The sequence below is a fragment of the Lontra canadensis genome, unplaced genomic scaffold (assembly GCF_010015895.1).
Source record: "Lontra canadensis isolate GAN:19392208 unplaced genomic scaffold, GSC_riverotter_1.0 scaffold23, whole genome shotgun sequence".
Classification (NCBI taxonomy): domain Eukaryota; kingdom Metazoa; phylum Chordata; class Mammalia; order Carnivora; family Mustelidae; genus Lontra; species Lontra canadensis.
Window position 1 is genome coordinate 5795112 of NW_022631017.1, and position 17597 is coordinate 5812708.

General features: G+C 56.0%; 1 protein-coding gene across 2 annotated transcripts in view; it reads right to left on the reverse strand.

Annotated features, from left to right (window-relative positions):
• PTK7 (protein tyrosine kinase 7 (inactive)) overlaps positions 1–17597 on the reverse strand; it is a 61141-nt gene that overhangs the window by 15935 nt on the left and 27609 nt on the right. For both annotated transcript variants that reach the window (XM_032862129.1, XM_032862128.1), the window contains exons 2-13: positions 8084–8371; positions 7499–7601; positions 6893–7083; positions 6653–6803; positions 5497–5645; positions 4977–5243; positions 3094–3227; positions 2816–2951; positions 2553–2672; positions 747–896; positions 497–647; positions 270–397 (exon numbers count right to left, since the gene is read on the reverse strand). In XM_032862129.1, coding sequence (XP_032718020.1) covers positions 270–397; positions 497–647; positions 747–896; positions 2553–2672; positions 2816–2951; positions 3094–3227; positions 4977–5243; positions 5497–5645; positions 6653–6803; positions 6893–7083; positions 7499–7601; positions 8084–8371 — 1968 coding nt within the window. The remainder of the gene's footprint in view (positions 1–269; positions 398–496; positions 648–746; positions 897–2552; positions 2673–2815; positions 2952–3093; positions 3228–4976; positions 5244–5496; positions 5646–6652; positions 6804–6892; positions 7084–7498; positions 7602–8083; positions 8372–17597) is intronic.

A 17597-nucleotide genomic window follows, 5' to 3' on the forward strand; every position in this document is an offset into this window, starting at 1 on the left:
ACACACCTCCCAAAACACACACACACACACACACACACACACACACACACACACACACACCAGCTGTGGGATGTTAAATCAGCAACAGCCCAGCTAGGAACCCAACATTATGCCACACAGCATGGTGGAGCAGAGCCAGCTGAATCCCAGCCCCCAACATAAAAAAGGATTTCAGGGTTCTCCGTATACAGGGGGCCGATGAAAACAAAGATGAGAAAGAAGTGTGGCCCCAGCACTTCCTCTGCAGGACACTGCTCCCCAGCACATACCCACAACATAGAGGGGGGCCTCCGTGTGCTTGATGTTACAGCTGTTGCCCGCGATGCAGGTGTAGCGGCCCGAGTCCTCGGGGGCCACGTCATGGATCACCAGGGAGCCATTCTGGAAGATCTGCATCCTGCCAGGAAAGAAGCCACAGCGCTGCCCACCTCTCCAGCTCCTGGGGAAGACTGACTGCAGGAGAGGTGCGATGGGCCGGGGAAGCAGACGGCCCTACCTAGGTCCCAGCTTGGTGGGGTCCAGGATGCGGTCTTTGCCCTTCCACTGAATGAGAGGCTTGGGGTCTCCCTGGGCCTCACAGCGCAGCAGGGCTGTGTGGCCCTGGTACACGGTCGTGCGCTCTGGCTCCACCTTGAAGGTGATGAAAACTGGATGGGAAGAGCCCAACAAGGGGCGAGGAGCAGTGAGCCGTGGGACTGGCCGGCTGTGGGCTGCCCTCCCGTCCCGGGGCCCTGCCACGGTCGCACCTGCCACAGTGAGCTGGACGTGGGCACGGATCTGGCCCTGCAGCCCATTGGAGGCGATGCAAGTGTAGTTGCCGGCGTCATCACGGGTCACCCTGGAGAAGTGCAGGGTCCCGGCGTTGTCTGTCACCCACTCGGGGAGACTGCTCCCATCTGTGGTGGCAACAAAGGGAAATTACAGGCTCGATCCAAGTCACTTGGGACCGCAGTGCACTCAGTCACCCACCTCTACTCAAAAGCGTGTTATCTGTTGCTCCTGATGACTCAGACAAAGTCCCAACTCCTGAGCCAGGCACTGGGAACCCCCCGTTACTTGTTCCTTTTCCAATTTTTTAGTCTCCTCTCCTTCCACTGCCCTTACAACATCTCCCTCCTGCAAAACTGGACTTCCAACAGGGCCCCGATTTCACCTTGACCTCATCCTCACGGCCTGTCACATCTCACTTCTAGAACCCCTTCCCGCTCTTAGCCGTCCAGGCTTCAGATCCCTTTGCTGCTCCAGCTCTTAACAGAAAGCTGACTCCGACCACCCAAGCAGAGAGCGCCCACCTCTTCCCCGAAACCTGCAGTCCTACTCTCCCGTTCATACTACTCATGGAAATGTAAAAACTGGTCTAGCCCCTTGACAGACAACTTGGCAATTTATAGCAAGGGTTGCAAAAACGTGTGTACCCTTTCATACATAATTATTCCATTTCTGGGAATCTCTCCCAAAGGAAATAAACCCAAATCCAGAAAAAACTTTGGCTTAAAGATGTTTACTGCAGCAATAAAAAGAGAGAGCGAGAAAGGCAGAGAGGGAGAGAGGGAGGATGGTTAACAACCCAAATCTCCAACGTTTAGGGAATATTTAAGTAAATTACAGTGACTCCAATCATCAGAGTATTATTACAATCATCAAAACCAATGTTTATGTATAAAAGCATGTGGAAATGCTTGATAACGTTAAGTTAAAAAGGATATAAAATTACATAATTAACTGTATCTTCTTTTTCTGTAGTAAGCATGACTTACTCAGTGTAAGTTTAATAAGTGAAAATTACATGTTCAATAAAATTGCTATGTGCAAACAGAAAGATATACATAGAAAAAGAAGGGGGCACAAACCCAAAAATGATGGTATAGCAGGATTATGACCTCCCCCAATATTTTCTTAGTTTTTTTTAAGTTTTTTTTTCCCCCTTTTCTTTCTTTTTCTTTTTTAAGAGAGTGAAAGAGTGTACATGCCAAGTAGCGGGTGAGGGAAAGCAGGAGAGAGAATCCCAAGCAGGCTCCACAACCAGCTCAGAGCCTGGTAACACAACCCCAAGATCATGATACAAGCTGAGACCAAGAGTTGGACGTCCGACCAACTGAGCCACCCAGGTGCCCCTGAAGGTTTGATTTTTAAGTCAATTCTACCCCCAACACAGGACTCAAACTCACAACCCCAAGATCAAGAGTCCCATGCTCTACCGACTGAGCGCACTAGTCACTCCCGCCCCACAAACTTTCTAAAGGAGCCCGCGTTACCCTTTCTGTCTAAATATGCCTATTTTGAAGGGAGGGGAAGGACTTCACAGCACCATCTGGATCAAGCCAGTCACTTGTGGCCTCAGTCATTGTCCATGACCTCTAATGCCATAACCTGACCTCCCTGGTGTCTGGCTCCTTTCTTCCTACATGAACTGTAGGTCAGCCCCACATTCCTTGCCTTTTCCACAGTTCCTGGCACGGTGCTGGGCCCTCCTCCGCTGGTTCTCAGACACACACACATCTGACCAGTGGATTGTCCTACCTGCCCCCACTCCATGCCCCCCCGGTACCCACCTGCCCGAACCCACTTAATAGTGGGCTTTTCTCGGCCTGTGGCTGAGCAGGGTACCGTGGCCTCCTTGTCAAACTCCATGCACTGCTGCGGCCGGGGTGGTGGTGTGAACTTGAGCTTTTCTGTTTTAGCAGAGGGAGGGTAGGTGAGCACCAAGAGGAGGAAGCAAAGCAGCTCAGTCGGCCTCGGCTGGGGCAGGCCTGAAGATCGGGGTCCCCTGCTGCTCCTTCCCCTTTGCTCTCCCCACGCTTGCTTGGGCGCTCACCCAGCACTTGAACACGGGCCTGGGCCTCAATGCTGCCGGCTGGGGTGCTGCTCACACAGCGGTACCATGTGCCATCATACACTTCCACACTGTTGATACGCAAGGTCCCATTCTTGGAGACTTCGAACCGTGAGTCCTGTGGCACAGATTACAGAACCATGGGAGGTCTCAGCCCCACCAGCATCTTCAGGGGAAGGAGGGCAAGGGGAGCCGATCCCAGAGGAGAGCCCCAGAAGGGGATTCTGGCCCCCTCCGCCAGGAGCCAGCCTCACTCTCACCTCTGAGATGAGCATCTGGTTTCTGTACCAGATGACTGTGGGTTTGGGCGTGGCCTGGGTCAGGCAATGCAAGTACCCTGGCTTGCCCTCCTCCAGCTGGCTGTCCTGGGGCTTCCTCAGCCACGTGGGCACAGCTAGAAGGACAGGGAGGGAAAAGAAGACGAAGGAACACATCTGCAACACCAAAGGATCCAATCCCTCGAAATTCCAAACCCACACCCGACCGAGTTCAGAAGCCCCTGTCTGCTCCCCTGAAAGGTGCAACAACGACCCCTTAGTGAGGACAACCTTTGGAATATGATCTTAGTTAACAGTCACAATAAACCCCATACGTATATATTCCTATACCCATTTTACAGCTGAGAAGACAGAGATTTATAGTAATGGTGATGTGCTAATACCTAATAGATAGGATTCCAATCCCCGGTCATGTGCCCCGCAAACCCTTGCTCTTTTTATTACACTGCAACGCCCCAAGGCTCGGTCCTCAGACCCCTGCTCTGGTTTAGCCAACCTCGTACCCTGAATGATCTCAGCCATTCCGTGGCCTTCCACGCCATAGGAGTGCATGATTCCCAAACCTACACCCTGACTCCTGACCTCCCCGCCATGAGCTTCAGACTGGCAAGCCCAACTGCCTACTGGCATCTCTGACTGGATATCCAACAGGCCTCTCGAGCTTTATGTGTATGAAAGAAAACAACTGACTTCCCCTGGAACCTGTTCATCCCAGCTTTTCCCGTCTCAGTAAATACCGCCCCTACAGAGCCAATGGCAAGAGCCCAAACGTACCCCTGACTTCCCTCTCTATAGCCCCTCCCATCACATCCATTCTACGCAAACCCCATCTCCTTGAGCTCCCCAAAATCCTGAGTCTGATCACCACTCTCATCTCCACAACTACCGCTCTGTTCCAGGCCCTCCAACACCTGCCCCGGAGAATTATAGTCATCTACTAACTGGGCTCCCCATCCAGAACTCCTGCCCCTAACGTTCTGGTCTTCTCAGAACTGCGGGGAGTGATCTTTCGAGAATGTCACTCTCCGACTCAAAACCCTACAAGGACTTCCTGTCTGACTTGGGGTGGCAGATTGTTTGCAAAGATGGTCGTGAACGGCTCTCCTGTCCCTCGCTCCTCTGCACTCGTGCTGCTGTCACTTTCCCCATCAAGAGACAATCTACTTTTCTCGTACCTCAAGTCTGGGGGGCCCACGACTGGCCTGGCCCAACACAGAACCCAGTGGAAGTCGTGCTGAGCAGCTGCTGAGCGGCTGCCTTGAGAAGCCTTGCGACTTTCAGTCCTGGCTGAGGAGGCCCCAGGCCTGCTGTAGCAGCCACGGCGGGGGGTGGGGAGGACGACACCTGAGGCACCCCAGCAGATGCAACCTCCATCAACCTCGAGACATCTGAATGAGGCTGTCAGGGAACAGCCAACCACCAGCTGACCTCCCAGCTGACTGCAAGCATATCTGATCTTTCTGACCACCTTGTAGGGTAAGTACTGGGTCAGGAGCTCCATTTTATGGATGAGGAGACCAATCCCTGGCAAAACGGGGGCTTGCCACACCTTGTCCCTCCATGCGCAGGGGAAAGAGTGGGACCTGGGTCTCTAGAATCCCAGGCCCTCGCCCTTGCTCTGCCATCAGAGGACTGTTTTTCCGTGTGGGCTGTCATCCCAACTTCTGTGCCTGGCTTTTCAGGGTCAACCCCAACATCACCTTCCAACAGCTGACTGAGTCCAAAGCGTGCAGAACACAGAGCTGAGGGGGCCTCAGGTGAGCATCCGGGAAGCCTTTGCACATGGCCCCCAGAAACCAAGGCCTCGTCGTGGCACCCGGGCTCCCCTCCAACCTCGCCTCATCCCACGGGGCTAAGGTGCTCACTGGCTACAGTGATGTTGACATCCTGTCGCCGCTGACCGGCCAGGTTGGCTGCATGGCAAGTGTAGACGCCAGCGTCACTCTCGATGGTTCCAGCAAACACCAGGTCATGACCCTTCTGGAAGACTCTGCCGTGGGTGGGCAGCCGGACTCCCGCGTGCTCCCACCACACACGGGGCTCCGGCAGGCCCTGTGGGGGCAAGCAGGCCACGCGCTCCTCGCGGCCAGCTGTGAACACCCGTGGCTCAAATGGCAGCATGTCTTCAATCTCTGCGGGGAGGGGAGCAGGAGGCAAACCGCCTGATTACCGTGGGTCTCGGCACCTCAAACTCTCCCACAGCAAGCTGGGGCCCTTGGTAACACAAACCCCTGGAACACTGCCTCTCCTCTTCCTGGACCCAGCATCCTCTTCCTCTCTTTGTCCTCCGAGCTGCTTTCTGAGTAGAATCAGGAGCCTAACTCTCCACGTGCCCACAGTGTTGAAGGCGGCCCCTGCTTCAGCACCCCAGACCCAGGGACCCACCTGCCAGGTGAAGCGTGGCCTCAAGGATGACGGGAGGGCCCCTCTGCCCGTGGCCTATGCAGCGGTAGACCCCTGCGTTGCGCGGCCGGACCTGGGTCAGCAGCAGGGACCCATTGGCAAACACAGTGGCTCTGCGGAGGTGTGGGGGGCTGCGAAAAGGAGAGAGTGCTATTTGGAAGAAGAGGCCCACAGGCCTCCTTCTGAAAGGGAAGGAGATGGAACCCCATGCTGCAAAGGTCAGAGGTACAAGAAGGAATCGTCCAGGAACAAGACAGAGAGAAAGAAGTCCACATGCCACATTAGTGTGTGTGTGTACACATGCACATGTGTACTCATTCATGAGTGAGCACAGGTGTGTGCCCCCTACAGGAGACTCAGCTTTTGGGACAATGGGGAGAGCCACAGTGTCAGTGAGAGTCAGTGAGCCAGCAACGCGTGCAACTGTGGAGACAGAGGGCCACTTCCCACAGGGTTAAGGCCAGCCTGACAGTAAGGCCCCAGCCCCAGCAGCCAGAAGCCCCTTGGCCACACCAGACAAACTACTGATGATATCTTCAGGACTGAAGCCAGTGGGATCCAAGCCCCTAGCCTACACAGCCACACCCCCCAAGGATCAAGGACATGCTTGGTGCCACCAACATGCCCTCTGCTCTCATACGGCCCAAGGAAGGACAAGAGTCCCAATAAAGGAGCTGGCACCACCCAGAACCTTCTGGAAGTGTTTGCTTCCTCCAAAAAGTGTGAGTGTGTATACGTATGTGTGAGTGTGTGTATGTATGTGTGTGTGTAAGGTAACCTTACCATCCATCCAGACTACGGTCACCAGGTCCCCTGTGTCCCTCTAGACTGAATCACTACTCCCCATCCCAGAAGACCCACACAGGCAGGAGGGGAGTGGGAAGAGAACAGAGCCACCACTAGCTCATAGAGTGCCTTTGTGTGAACTGGAAAAAGATGCCCTTCCTGGAGGCTTCCCTTTGTTGAACTCATTCCGTAACAGTAAGACATTCTACTGCCATCTGCTGGAAACTTGAAGTAATACATGTATAGCCCTAGGATATCTGCAATACTGATCCCTTGCGTTTAGAGAATGCACCTGGGCAATACACACGACCCATACCACTGTACTTGGAACGCCCCTTGTCAGATGCCTTACCGGCTGCGGTTAGTGATGGGGGTCTCATCTTCAAAGACCCACTGCAGGCTCGGGGGTGGCTGGGCTGAGAACTGACAGTGGAACATGGCCTCCTCATTCCTTGCCACCACAATGTCCTGAGGTGCCAGCACTACCCTAGCAAAGCTCTCATCTGGGGAGGGAGAAGCACAGGATGTGAGCAGGCAGCATGGGGAGGCCCCTCCCATCCCTGCTGCACTTTCATCCCCACCCCGGGCTCACCGGCAATGCTCAAGGTGAAGTTCTGGCTGCTGCAGGTCTGCCCAAAGGCGTTTTGGGCACAGCAGGAGTAGAGGCCACTGTGCTCCGGGCTGGCTGGCCGGAGGGTCAGGTTTCGCTCCTTGCTGCTGACCGTGTGATTGCTCTGGCCATCGGAGAGGGGGTTCCCATCTCGGAACCACTGATAGGTGGGCCTGCAATGCCGAGAGCATCAGCAGCAGGGAGGCACAGGGTATTCAGGTGGCCAGTGGACAGGGTACAGAATCGGAGGGTCAGGGCTAGACCCCTCAGTTTACAAATGGGTCAGGCTAGACCCCTCAGTTTACAAATGGGGCTTGGGAGGGGATGTGACTTGCACAGGAACACACAACAATTCAGGGGCATCATCAGGCTGAGCTGCTACAACTCTCAGCATCCAGAATTCAGGATCATTCCGCAGCACAAGGCTGCCCCTCCTCCGGTCACTGAAGGCTGGAGCAGCCTCTGGACAGGGGTGGTTACAGAATGAAGCGAGGTGCCTCTGAAGAGAGTCCGGGTGTTGGGACTTGTCTAGTCCCTACTTGTCTAGAATGACCCTCTCCATTCCCACCCTCCAACTCAGCTCCTTACCGAGGGTGCCCGTCAATGTGACAGCGCAGTGTGACCTGGGTCTGCGGCTGGATCTCGGCTTCTGAGGCTGGGTGCTTCAGAACCACAGGGCCGGTCTCAATCCCTGCAGCAGAGGCCACAGTTGCTAAGGGGCAGAGCAGAGCAGGGGGCGAGGAGGAAGGAGAGGACAGAGGGGAAGGAAAAGCAGCAAAGGACATGGCCTGCAGGTTCTGGAGCCAAGAGACAGCGCAGGGAAGCCCTGCAGAGCTGAGGCCGGGGCTACACACAGGGGGTGGGTTGGGGGGAGCCAGAAACAGAGCATCCGCTCTGTCTGTGGCGGGTCAACCCTGACGCTTGGCCACGCTGCCACACAGCCCTTGCCATCTGCTAAAGCATGCAGCAGGTCAAGGGTTCTCTACTTGAAGGGGAAAAAAATCTTATGGAAAACAAACAAACAAAAAAAAAACTTCTCTTCCCCCCCACACAGAAAGAACGGACTCCAAGTGCATTCAATTGGAAATGAGAGAAGCTGAGGGAAAGGAGGGGTCCCATAGGGTTCAGTAACAGAGGACTTGCAGGGAGCGAGCACAGCCTCCCAGCTCTCACATTTGATGTTGAAGGAGGCGTTGGCACTGCGGGCCTCCTCTCCCGTGGCGTTGTCCCGCACCACGCACTGGAAGGCTCCAGAGTCCTGCAGCCGATCCACAGCAGCAAAGCTTAGGCTGCTGCCCTGGGCGAAACGCCTCTCGGTGTCCCGGACGGGGGCCCCATCCAGCAGCCAGTACACATGCACCGGGCCTGGGGCCTCGACCTCACAGCGGAGCAGCGCCCGGCGCCCCTGCAGTGCATCCTGGGAGGATGGCTCCTTGATGAAGACAAGGGCTGCCTGGGCACCTGCAGATGGGGAAAGGGGAGAGGCACCGTCAGGAAGAGCTAGAGCCACCGTCCTCACACAGGTCACCCACCACCCCGTGCACAGGAGGAAAGGGGCTCCGCACACAGGAGGTGTCCGGGAAGTGCGGGAGAGAAGGATCCGGAGCCCACAAGTGCCAAGTGTCCACTGAGAAACTCTGAAACTGTGCTGGCCGCCTTGGAGGACACAAAGATGCAGTGCACACCAGTTGGCAGGGGGCACAGAGCAGCTACACAGAACACGGTGGCTGTGTGCCCACTGAACAGTGCAGGCAGGCAGTGCACAGAAAAGAGGGTGTTCCAAGGTTGGGGGAGGGGCAGGGACACCGGGGAGGCTCCCCAAAGAAGTTTCTGACCTGTGGGTCCTGCTGCTGGGCTGAGGAGCAGAGGACGTTAGCAGGTAGCCCTCCCCCATCAATCTTCAGAAACCAGGATGCCGAGCACAGAGCATCTTGGAAGGATTATTCACACTCACAGCCCCGCTAAGGGTCTACCCACAGATGCCTTGCAGCCCAGCATCCCCCAGGGACTTCTCTGGGGAAAGCCACACCATCACAGAAGAAGCCAGTATTCTCTAGATCTGGGGCTGTTTCCAAAGGCAGGCCAACGCTGCCCCCCACGTCCTACCCTCTATCCCTAAGAATATGTCTGGCCAATATATGGCTTTTCTGGGTGAAGTTGAGAGGTGAGCATTCCCCTCTCCTGTACCACAACAGTTTGGCTCTGGCTGGGGCCGGAGGGGCACCTACAGAGAAGGGGGGCGGCCTGCAACCAGGGGTGGAACCATAGCCAGTGGGAACAAAGGGGAAGTGAGAAATCTGTATTGAGCGGCAGATGGGTTGAGGAGGCGGAGGGCAGGGCTGGGCAGGTGGCATGGTGACAGCAGAAGTAACACACCGGGCTTTGTTCTGGGCCCACGTGGGCGTCCTGCAGAGGCCCTGAGCTGCGGGGCCAAGAACACCGGCCTGCCTGCCAGAGGTGGGTGACGGCACAGAGGAGGACTTGCAGCCCCTCCAGGAAGAAGAAATAGGCCTCCTGAGGCTGCTACGTGAAGAAGCAGGCTCTGCCTCTGACCAAAGCGGGATGGTAAGGGCAAGAGGAGGCTGAGGTCTTGCTATGCCCTTCCAAACCTACAGAGGCTAATCACAGCTGTTCCAAGCTCCTGACAGTGAAGTTTGGTTCTTTAGGGCCTAAGAACCAGTCTCTCCATAAAGTCAGCAGCAAGACAAGTGCAGGCTCTATCAGAGTGAGGTCCAGATGAGGGGCTGCCCCTGGTGTCAGTCATCTCCCAACATTCTCAGAGGTGCTAGCCCGCAAGACAGTCATGGAGCCAAAAGGGGCCCAGAGCCACCTCCATCTCTGCTCAGCGGGGCACTGCTCTTTGGGTGGGAGCATTGCTGAGCTATCCCACCCACTGTGCAAGTTAACAAACCTGTCCTCGGGGAGCTGCCATGCACACCCCCAGTCACCGTGACATCCCAAACACCCCACTCACTTCCAGTCACCACACAGGAATGGGACCCTGCCCCTGCCCCTGCCCCTGCCCCTGCCCCCGCGGAGCAACTCAGTACAACCCCTTTGTCGAGTGATAGGTAAACTAAGGTCCTCGGAAAATGAAGAGATCTGCCCAGAATCAAACAGCTCATCTGACCGTGACCCAAGGAAGCCAACTCCTAGCCCCATGCTCTTCCCAGCTCCGCCCACGAACTCAAAACCAACCTGGAAATGGCTGATCCCACAATGGGGCTCAGTCCCCATGGCCAGGGAGAGAGGCAGACCTCCTACAGACAACGCCAGACACACAAAGGCGCTCAGCTCACTGTCTGACTGAGGTCACCTTAAGGGAGTGTGGGGCAAGAGCTGGAAAATGTGGAGGCGTCTGGCACACCGCCCAACTACCTCTCACGAGGCACAGGGGCAGACTCAGGCTGATGCCCCAGTGGTCCCCTGCAAATAGGACTCACCGAATTCTTGGGGCCCTCAACCCTGAACTCCAGGACACTTGTGAAAGGCCAGAGAGATCATCTGCCTTCAGAAAGTAGGTGAACCACCCCATTTCCCCGCTCAGCTTCTCCAGACCCAGGGAGCCCAGAGGCTCGCCTGTGCAGAGAAACCTTAGTTAGGCATGTGGAATCACAGCTTGGGCTCAACCCCTGCCCCCATGCTTGGTGTGTGACCTTGGGCAAGGCATGCAGATGGTCTCTGCCTTGGCTCCCTCGGCCTCTCTCGTGAGCTTGTCGTGAGTCACAGACACAGAAACTCATGTCAAGACACTCAGACAAAGCTGACCCAGTGAACGGCGGCTACCATTCCTATCTCCACTGGCACGGGTCTTGCCCAATGACTCTCATTTTAAGAACGTTAGGAAGCTCCCCCTCCAGAGGCGGAGGACCACTCCCAGACCCAGACGGAGAGGAGCTTCTGCAACAGAGAAGTCTGAGGGGAATGATCAGGTCGGGGTGGGATGCGGGGAAAGGGGCTGTGGGCTTGCAGGAACCGCAGACCACGGGCCACAGAAATCGGAGCTAGAAGAAGAGATGGTGTGACTCAGAGGGACCCCAGCTCAGCCTCCGGCATCCCCTCCTGGGGCGAGCGCTGCTCTGGAGCTCTGTGGTAAGAGATGCTGCATTCCCAGACTGCCGCTCAGAGCCTCCTGCGCCCCCACGACAGGGCCTGGGAAACATCAAAGCTGGCCCTGCGGGGCCCTCTGTCCTGACGTCAGCTCACAGAAGGTCCTGGTTAGTGCTTGGCTGGGGCAGACTTCAGATGTTATAAAAGGCAGGGAGAACAGCCACCAGGCCTTCTCCAAGCCCCCAGCCCCTGCTCCAAACCACCACCGGGAGGCTGGCCCAGGGCCGTGGCCCCACATTGGCTGAGAAGGTGACCAGAGGCCTTTCTGGTGTGCAGGGCTTGCCAGAGAGCTCGCTCTGTTGTGTAGCTTGGCGGGGAACAGGAAGAAGGTTCAGGGGCAGATGGGGGAGTCCCTCGCAGAAATCCCAGACTCCAGGAAAGAAGGAGCTGAGCAGTGAGGACCTCCTCAGAAGCTTCGGCCGGTCCCAGTGACAAGATGTGGAGGACAGCAATGACAGAGAGACAGAAGGCTTTTGGGCACCGAGGTGGTACCTGCCCCAAGGTGGTGCATTCACCAGCACATTCCTGACCCTGCACCACCGATGACTTGAGGATATCCCCCAGGGCTAAGGTCTGGGTACGGCCTTCTCTGGTGGCACACTGGTCCTGGGCTTCCCAAAGCTACCCCCTCGTTCACAGTCCGACCACACCGTGCATGGTGCCTCCTACACCCAGGCTCCTTCAGAGCAGAAGGCTGGCCTGGCTGCTCTGCATCCCTGCCCTCGCCATGCAATGGGGACCCCGCCCCTCGCCCTGAGGCTGAGTGGGTTCGCAGAGACAGAGCCCCAGCACAGCACGGAGGACTCGGAGGGTCCGGGGATGCCCTGCTAGGCACAGAGGGTTCCAGCAGTCCCCCCGCAACAGCAGGCAGCCAGAGCCATCTGCCCCCACACCGGACGCCAACCCCAACAAAGCTGGAGCTGCGAATACCCAATAAGGGCATTTTCCGAGCCATTTCCTCGGCTCCCCCAACAGCCATCTATATGCAGACACTCTGCCTGCGCCTTGGCCCCAGCGCCCAGAGCAAGGCTGTGCGGGCAGCGGACCAACTCCGCTCCCCAGCCCCCCCGCAAGCGGCTAGTTCGCCGCCCGCCCTCCTTGCTGCTCTCTGGGCTCCGGGCCCAGCAGACCCATGTGTGTCTATGTGTGCATGTGTGCACACACATGTGTAAACATGATTTTATGGAGAGCAGAAAGCAGCAGGAAGTTTTTCTGCTCTGAAGTAATTTCAGCTACTCTGGTCCAAGCATCCATCTGGGCCACTTAACTACCTGTCTCAGAGTGGGGGCTGGTCCTCCTGCTTGAGGAAAAACACCCCAGGACCTATGCAGGCCCAGAACCTGCCAAACCTGACCAGCTGATTGTATCTACGTGCTCTCCCTTTTCCTAAAGAAATGCCATCTTTGGGACACATGCCTCAGGACCAGGCTGAGCTACCAAGATGCTGGCCGGCTGGCCCTGAGGGGGGCATTTCACACAGCAGTGTGTGACCATGTGAGGGACCACCCCCAAGGCCAACCAGCCACACAGAAGTAGCCGACTCCTCCACACCTAAGACTCCATCTCTGGCTCCAGAGCCTGGGTCCCGTGGGGGACATCCTGACTCCCGGGTGGCCCCCAGGGCCCAGGCTGAGGTGGCTCCCGTCAAGGCACACAAACCCCTGATGAAGAGGTCTGCCAACACCCTGTGCCTTGTCTGGGCAGTGGCATCAGGACACAGGCCAGGAGAGGCAGCCCTCAACCCAAGCGGCACACTGACATGTGCCGTCCAGGAAACACAGCAGCTCCCGGGCCCCCACCCAGACAAGGACAGCCCTCCTCACAAGTACGCTCCATCCAGAAACTCTAAGGGCGCGGAGCAAGAGGCCCCAGGGGTACCAGGGTCCCTGCACCACAGGTCCTCCCCAACGGGTCACACACTGTACATCCAGACCCTCAGCCTTCTTGGATTCAACTGGCGTAACTTTCTCCTGCCCTTGAATCACCCCAAAGGTCCAGGGCTCACACACTATGTCATTTGGCTGAGGAACAAATGTCAACTGCTGCAGGAGTAAGACAAGTGGATAAACAGCAGGCTGAGCTAGCCCACCGCTCACCGACCCACCCAGGTCAGCAGAAACACTAACACCCCAGTGGTGTCTGTGAATCTGGGAACTGCAGTGTCCCTCTCTACCACCAGCATGTACCAGCAAGATACTGTACGCGGTTTTAGCACCAGCAACCCAGACCCTCTGACAGTAAGCCCAGACCATAAGGATGCATGGGGTCCCAGAAAATCGACCACAGCAAACTGTGAGACCCAGAGGCAGAGCACAAAATTTCTAACCCCCTCTGCCTCTCCAGGGTCTATGGAAGGCCCCAGGTTCACGGACGGGAGCGCCACAGCCCTCTGCAAGCCGTCACAGTCCTTGTTCTGAGCTGCGCAGGAGGGCGCAGAGCCAGAGCCAGGGAAAACCGGACAGTCTTCCCATCCTGGGATCTAGCTGCAAATGTCTGGAGAGGCTCCCACATCCAGATTAGAGGAGCAGAACAAAATAACCAGAGATTAGAGCAGAAACGAAACCTAGCAGGCCAGCTCGTCTACCTTAGATGAAAACCACAACTCAAACCTGTCCTGCCCACTCCTGGGAGGCCCCCGAGGGGGAAGATCAACCTCTGATGGCAGGAGTAGGTCCCTGTGTCCAGCATCACGTGGCATCCAAGCCAGAAGGACAAATACGCCCGCAAATGAGGCTTAAGACGCTCCCCCAGCCAGTGGCCACACTGCTGGTCCCTAGAACCAGCCCATCCTCTGCTGGGGCTGCGAGGGCCGTACCTGGGATGCATCTCTCACCCTTGGTAACCCTTACATGGCTGTGATGTCTTCAAGGAAGCAGCAATGAATTAAACACCCAGTCACATGAGGTGGTGTGTTCAGGCCGAAGGAACACGGCACGGGGAGACCCAGGTTCTAGTCTCCACACAACCGCTAACAAGCAGAGTGACCCGAGCCAATCACCACCCCTTCCCAGGCAGACTTACTAACTATAATATTACATCAATGAGAGAATTAGAATGGGACAGTTCCCAAGACCCAGCACTCAAGCTGCAAAGCGCTTCAAAGGCAGCTATAGGAACAAAGGGCTCAGGCCCCAGAGTCCTCTCCCAAACTCACCCCAGCCCCCAAAGCCCAAAGGGAAAGGCAGGGCAGGGCCCAGGATGATTCAGGAGATGCTGTAAATGGCAGGTGTGCAGGTCGGAGGTAGCTGGGGGTTGCAAACAGGGACCCGGCACCACTTTCTGACAAGCTGCTCCCATTCCAATGGCTGAGCTCATATCCTGCCTCGCCAGATCTCGCCTCTGCCTTAGCCACACACTTGCACTGAGAGCTCACTGCCTGTGACACCCCTGACAGTCCCATCTGTGCTATGACTGAGAGCTGCACCCCCAAGCTAGGCTGCAAGCCTGAGAAGAGGGCAGACATTCGTGCCCAAGAGGATACGGCTGTGCCCCTCAGAGGGCCGGGGCACCGTAAATACCCCCCCAGCGTTTGGGGGGAATGAAGTCACTGAGAGTCTGCCTGACCTGAAATCTTGTCCTAGGGCTACCTTTATCCCATCTTGGCCAATTTAATTTCCTTCTCTGGGTCCTCAGTTTCCTCTTCTGGAAAATGGCACCCTTGGAACCAATTTTAGTGATTCTCCTTCGGATTCCTAGGGGAGTCAGCAATATTCAAAGGAAATTCACATTAGGTACAGACCCACAAAATCTGCGTATTTTTCAGGAAAGTTAAAAAAAAAGAAAAAGAAAAAGAAACAAAACTGAAAGGCTAGGTAGGGAACCATGGACCCCAGATTAAAATATCCTTGGATAAGGTGATCCCTGGGGAGTCCAAAGGCTTGGTGGATGGGGCCGGGAGGGGCGTTGCTGGACCAGAACTGCCAGGAAGAACCAGGAGTTCGTTCCACCCTCTGTGCCTGGGGACAGATCCATTCTCAGTACCAAGGAGAGAAGTCACCTAAAGACACCGGTCAGAGGCCTGCGAAAATAATACACACATGTGAGCAAGGCGACAGAGCTGCTGGACCAGGATGCTGAGAAATGAGCCAGGGCTCAGTCCCAGGAAGACCTCAGGGCTGCTCAGTCAGTGTCCTCGGGGCTCCAGAGGGGACAGAGAGCCCAGCGCCTGGCTGCAGGCTCCACAACCACTCATTAGACTCCCAAATGCAGAGGTGAGGGCTCCCAGGAACCACAGTGAGAACCGCCCTAGGTGAGCCTGGAGTGCATCCTGTGGTCTTTCCTGGGGAGGAGGGGAGCAGACTAAAGGACAGCCTGGGGACCACCACCTTGCAACTGGGGAGACCTAGTTTATTAATTTTCAAGGAAGGCTCAGAAAACTCTGTGAGACTCTTACTTCCTGAGCTCTTTCTACCCATCTCTGCCTCCTCCCTGGGAGGCTGATAAGGCAGTGAGCACAGATCTCAGCCCTAACCAGAGTGGCCACCACAATTCAGCCCAAATGCCCTATGGAAGGGGACACGATTCCCTAGCTTTTAGCTGGAGCAGCCTGTACTTCAGTGAAGAAAATCCTGGGGTGCCTGGGGGGCTCAGTCTGTTAAGCGTCTGTCTTTGGGTCAGGTCCTGATACCAGGGTTCTGGGATCGGCCTGCACAGCGGGCTCCTTGCTCAGCAGGGAGCTTGCTTCTCTCTCTGCAGCTCCCCCTGCTTGAGCACCCTCTCTCTCTCTCTCAAATAAATAAATAATAAAATCTTTAAAAAAAAAAAAGAAAATCCATCCTGACTCATAAAGAAATTGAACTGTCCCTTAGACCTGCTCTGTCCAATATGGTAGCCACTAGCCATGAGGGGCTCCTGAAATGTAACTGAATTAAAATGAAACAAAATTGGAAAATTAACCTTCCTCCTTAGAGTGAGGCACATTTTAAGTGCTCAGGAGCTACACCTAGCTTGAGGCCACCGTATCCCACAGTGCAGATCTGTCCCCACAAAAAGCTCCATTAGATGGCACTGCCTTCGCCCCTCTGACTGCCGGCTTCTTACACGGCCCCAAGCACGGGCACATTATTTCTAACCTAAAGAACCCTCGACCCGGGGGTCAGTCTCATTTTCCTGAGGAGGAAAGTGGAGTCCAGGCTGTCCCAGGAAATGGCAGTCTGTCTGCAAGTACCCTCTGGCTCTGTCCTGCCCCGGTTGTCTATCTGTCTGGGTTGGGTCTGCATTCCTTCCATGATGTTCCTTCCATGATGCTCCTTCCATGATGCCATGCTGGCTGCTTCTTTCCTTTCACTTATTTCCTTTGATCCACACCCTCCCCCAACCCTTCTGCCCTGTTTAATGTAAATCCTTTTCTCTGTGCGCCCTGGGGAAATGGGACTGTGGGGTCCCAGGGCAGGTCCTTTTAACTTCTGTGAGTGGTCTCCGTTCTTGCTCACTCCACGCCTTACTTTGTTCCACTTAGCGCTGTGTTTGAAGATCTTTCCCTGTAGCCATGTCCTACCTCCTGCTGTTCTCCCAGGAGATGAACCGAGCTGCTAGGCTTGGGGAGGGAAGACGGAAGTGGATTTTTTTTTTTTTTTTTCAACAAGTAAGTGGCGGAACACAGCTGTCCACAATTTGAAGACTGGTCTTTAAGCCCGCACCCGCCTCCCTGAGTGCCCCCAGAACCCTGGCCTCTATCGCCGCAGATGATCCCCGCTGCCTGCTGGGTATCCTTGGAGCCTGTTTCTCCTGCGTCCCTCCCTTTCTCCCTGGTAAACCCAGAAAGTCCCTGAAGAGGCTGGACTTCAGCTGGTTTCAAGGGGATAAGAGGAATAGCCGGTCTCAGACTTTTATATTTAGAAGCGCTCTGCAAACCACTTCCCGGGGCAGACAGGAGTGGGGAATGTGAGGAAATCACTTCGCTATGTGGGATGTGGAAAGCACGAGCCACTCCAGGCTTGCGGCAGCGGGCTGCATTTGCCACACAGCCCGTGACAAACAGAGATGTCTCACACATGGGCAGGAGACAAATGTGCCCCTGGGTGGCTGGCAGGAGACCCCGTGGGACAACATGCACCACGGACTGGCTGTGCCCTCTGGGCCAGGGCACAAGGCAGGGCCCAGGAGTCAGAAGGGGACCACCATCCACAAAGTGCCCCTCCCCCAGCCTTCTTTCCTTTCCTTTCCTTCTCCACCTGTCTGACCCAACAGCTGTTTCTGGAAAGCAACCCTTCTCTCCAGGGAGGGGAGTCTTAGAAAAGGATGCTGCCAGCTTTGGGCCTCAACCGGGGACACAAAGGATCCGGACTGAGGGAGGAGGGTTGGAACCACCACCAGCTGGAGGAGACATGAGTGGCCTCCTGGACTCCAGGCTGCTGGACAGGCTGGGGACAGGTGTGGGGCAGGGCTGTCCAGAGTGCCCACTGTCTCCTTGTGAAGACAGATCTGCTCCCGCCATCAAAAGTTCTCTTAGCCACCTCTGTTAGCATGCATTGCTGGAAACAACGTTGGAGGGGAGGACGATCTTGGAGTGGAGACCCAATCCTGCAGCCGTGAACATATTGCTCAAATATGACTCAGATGTGATGGGGTCTGGCCT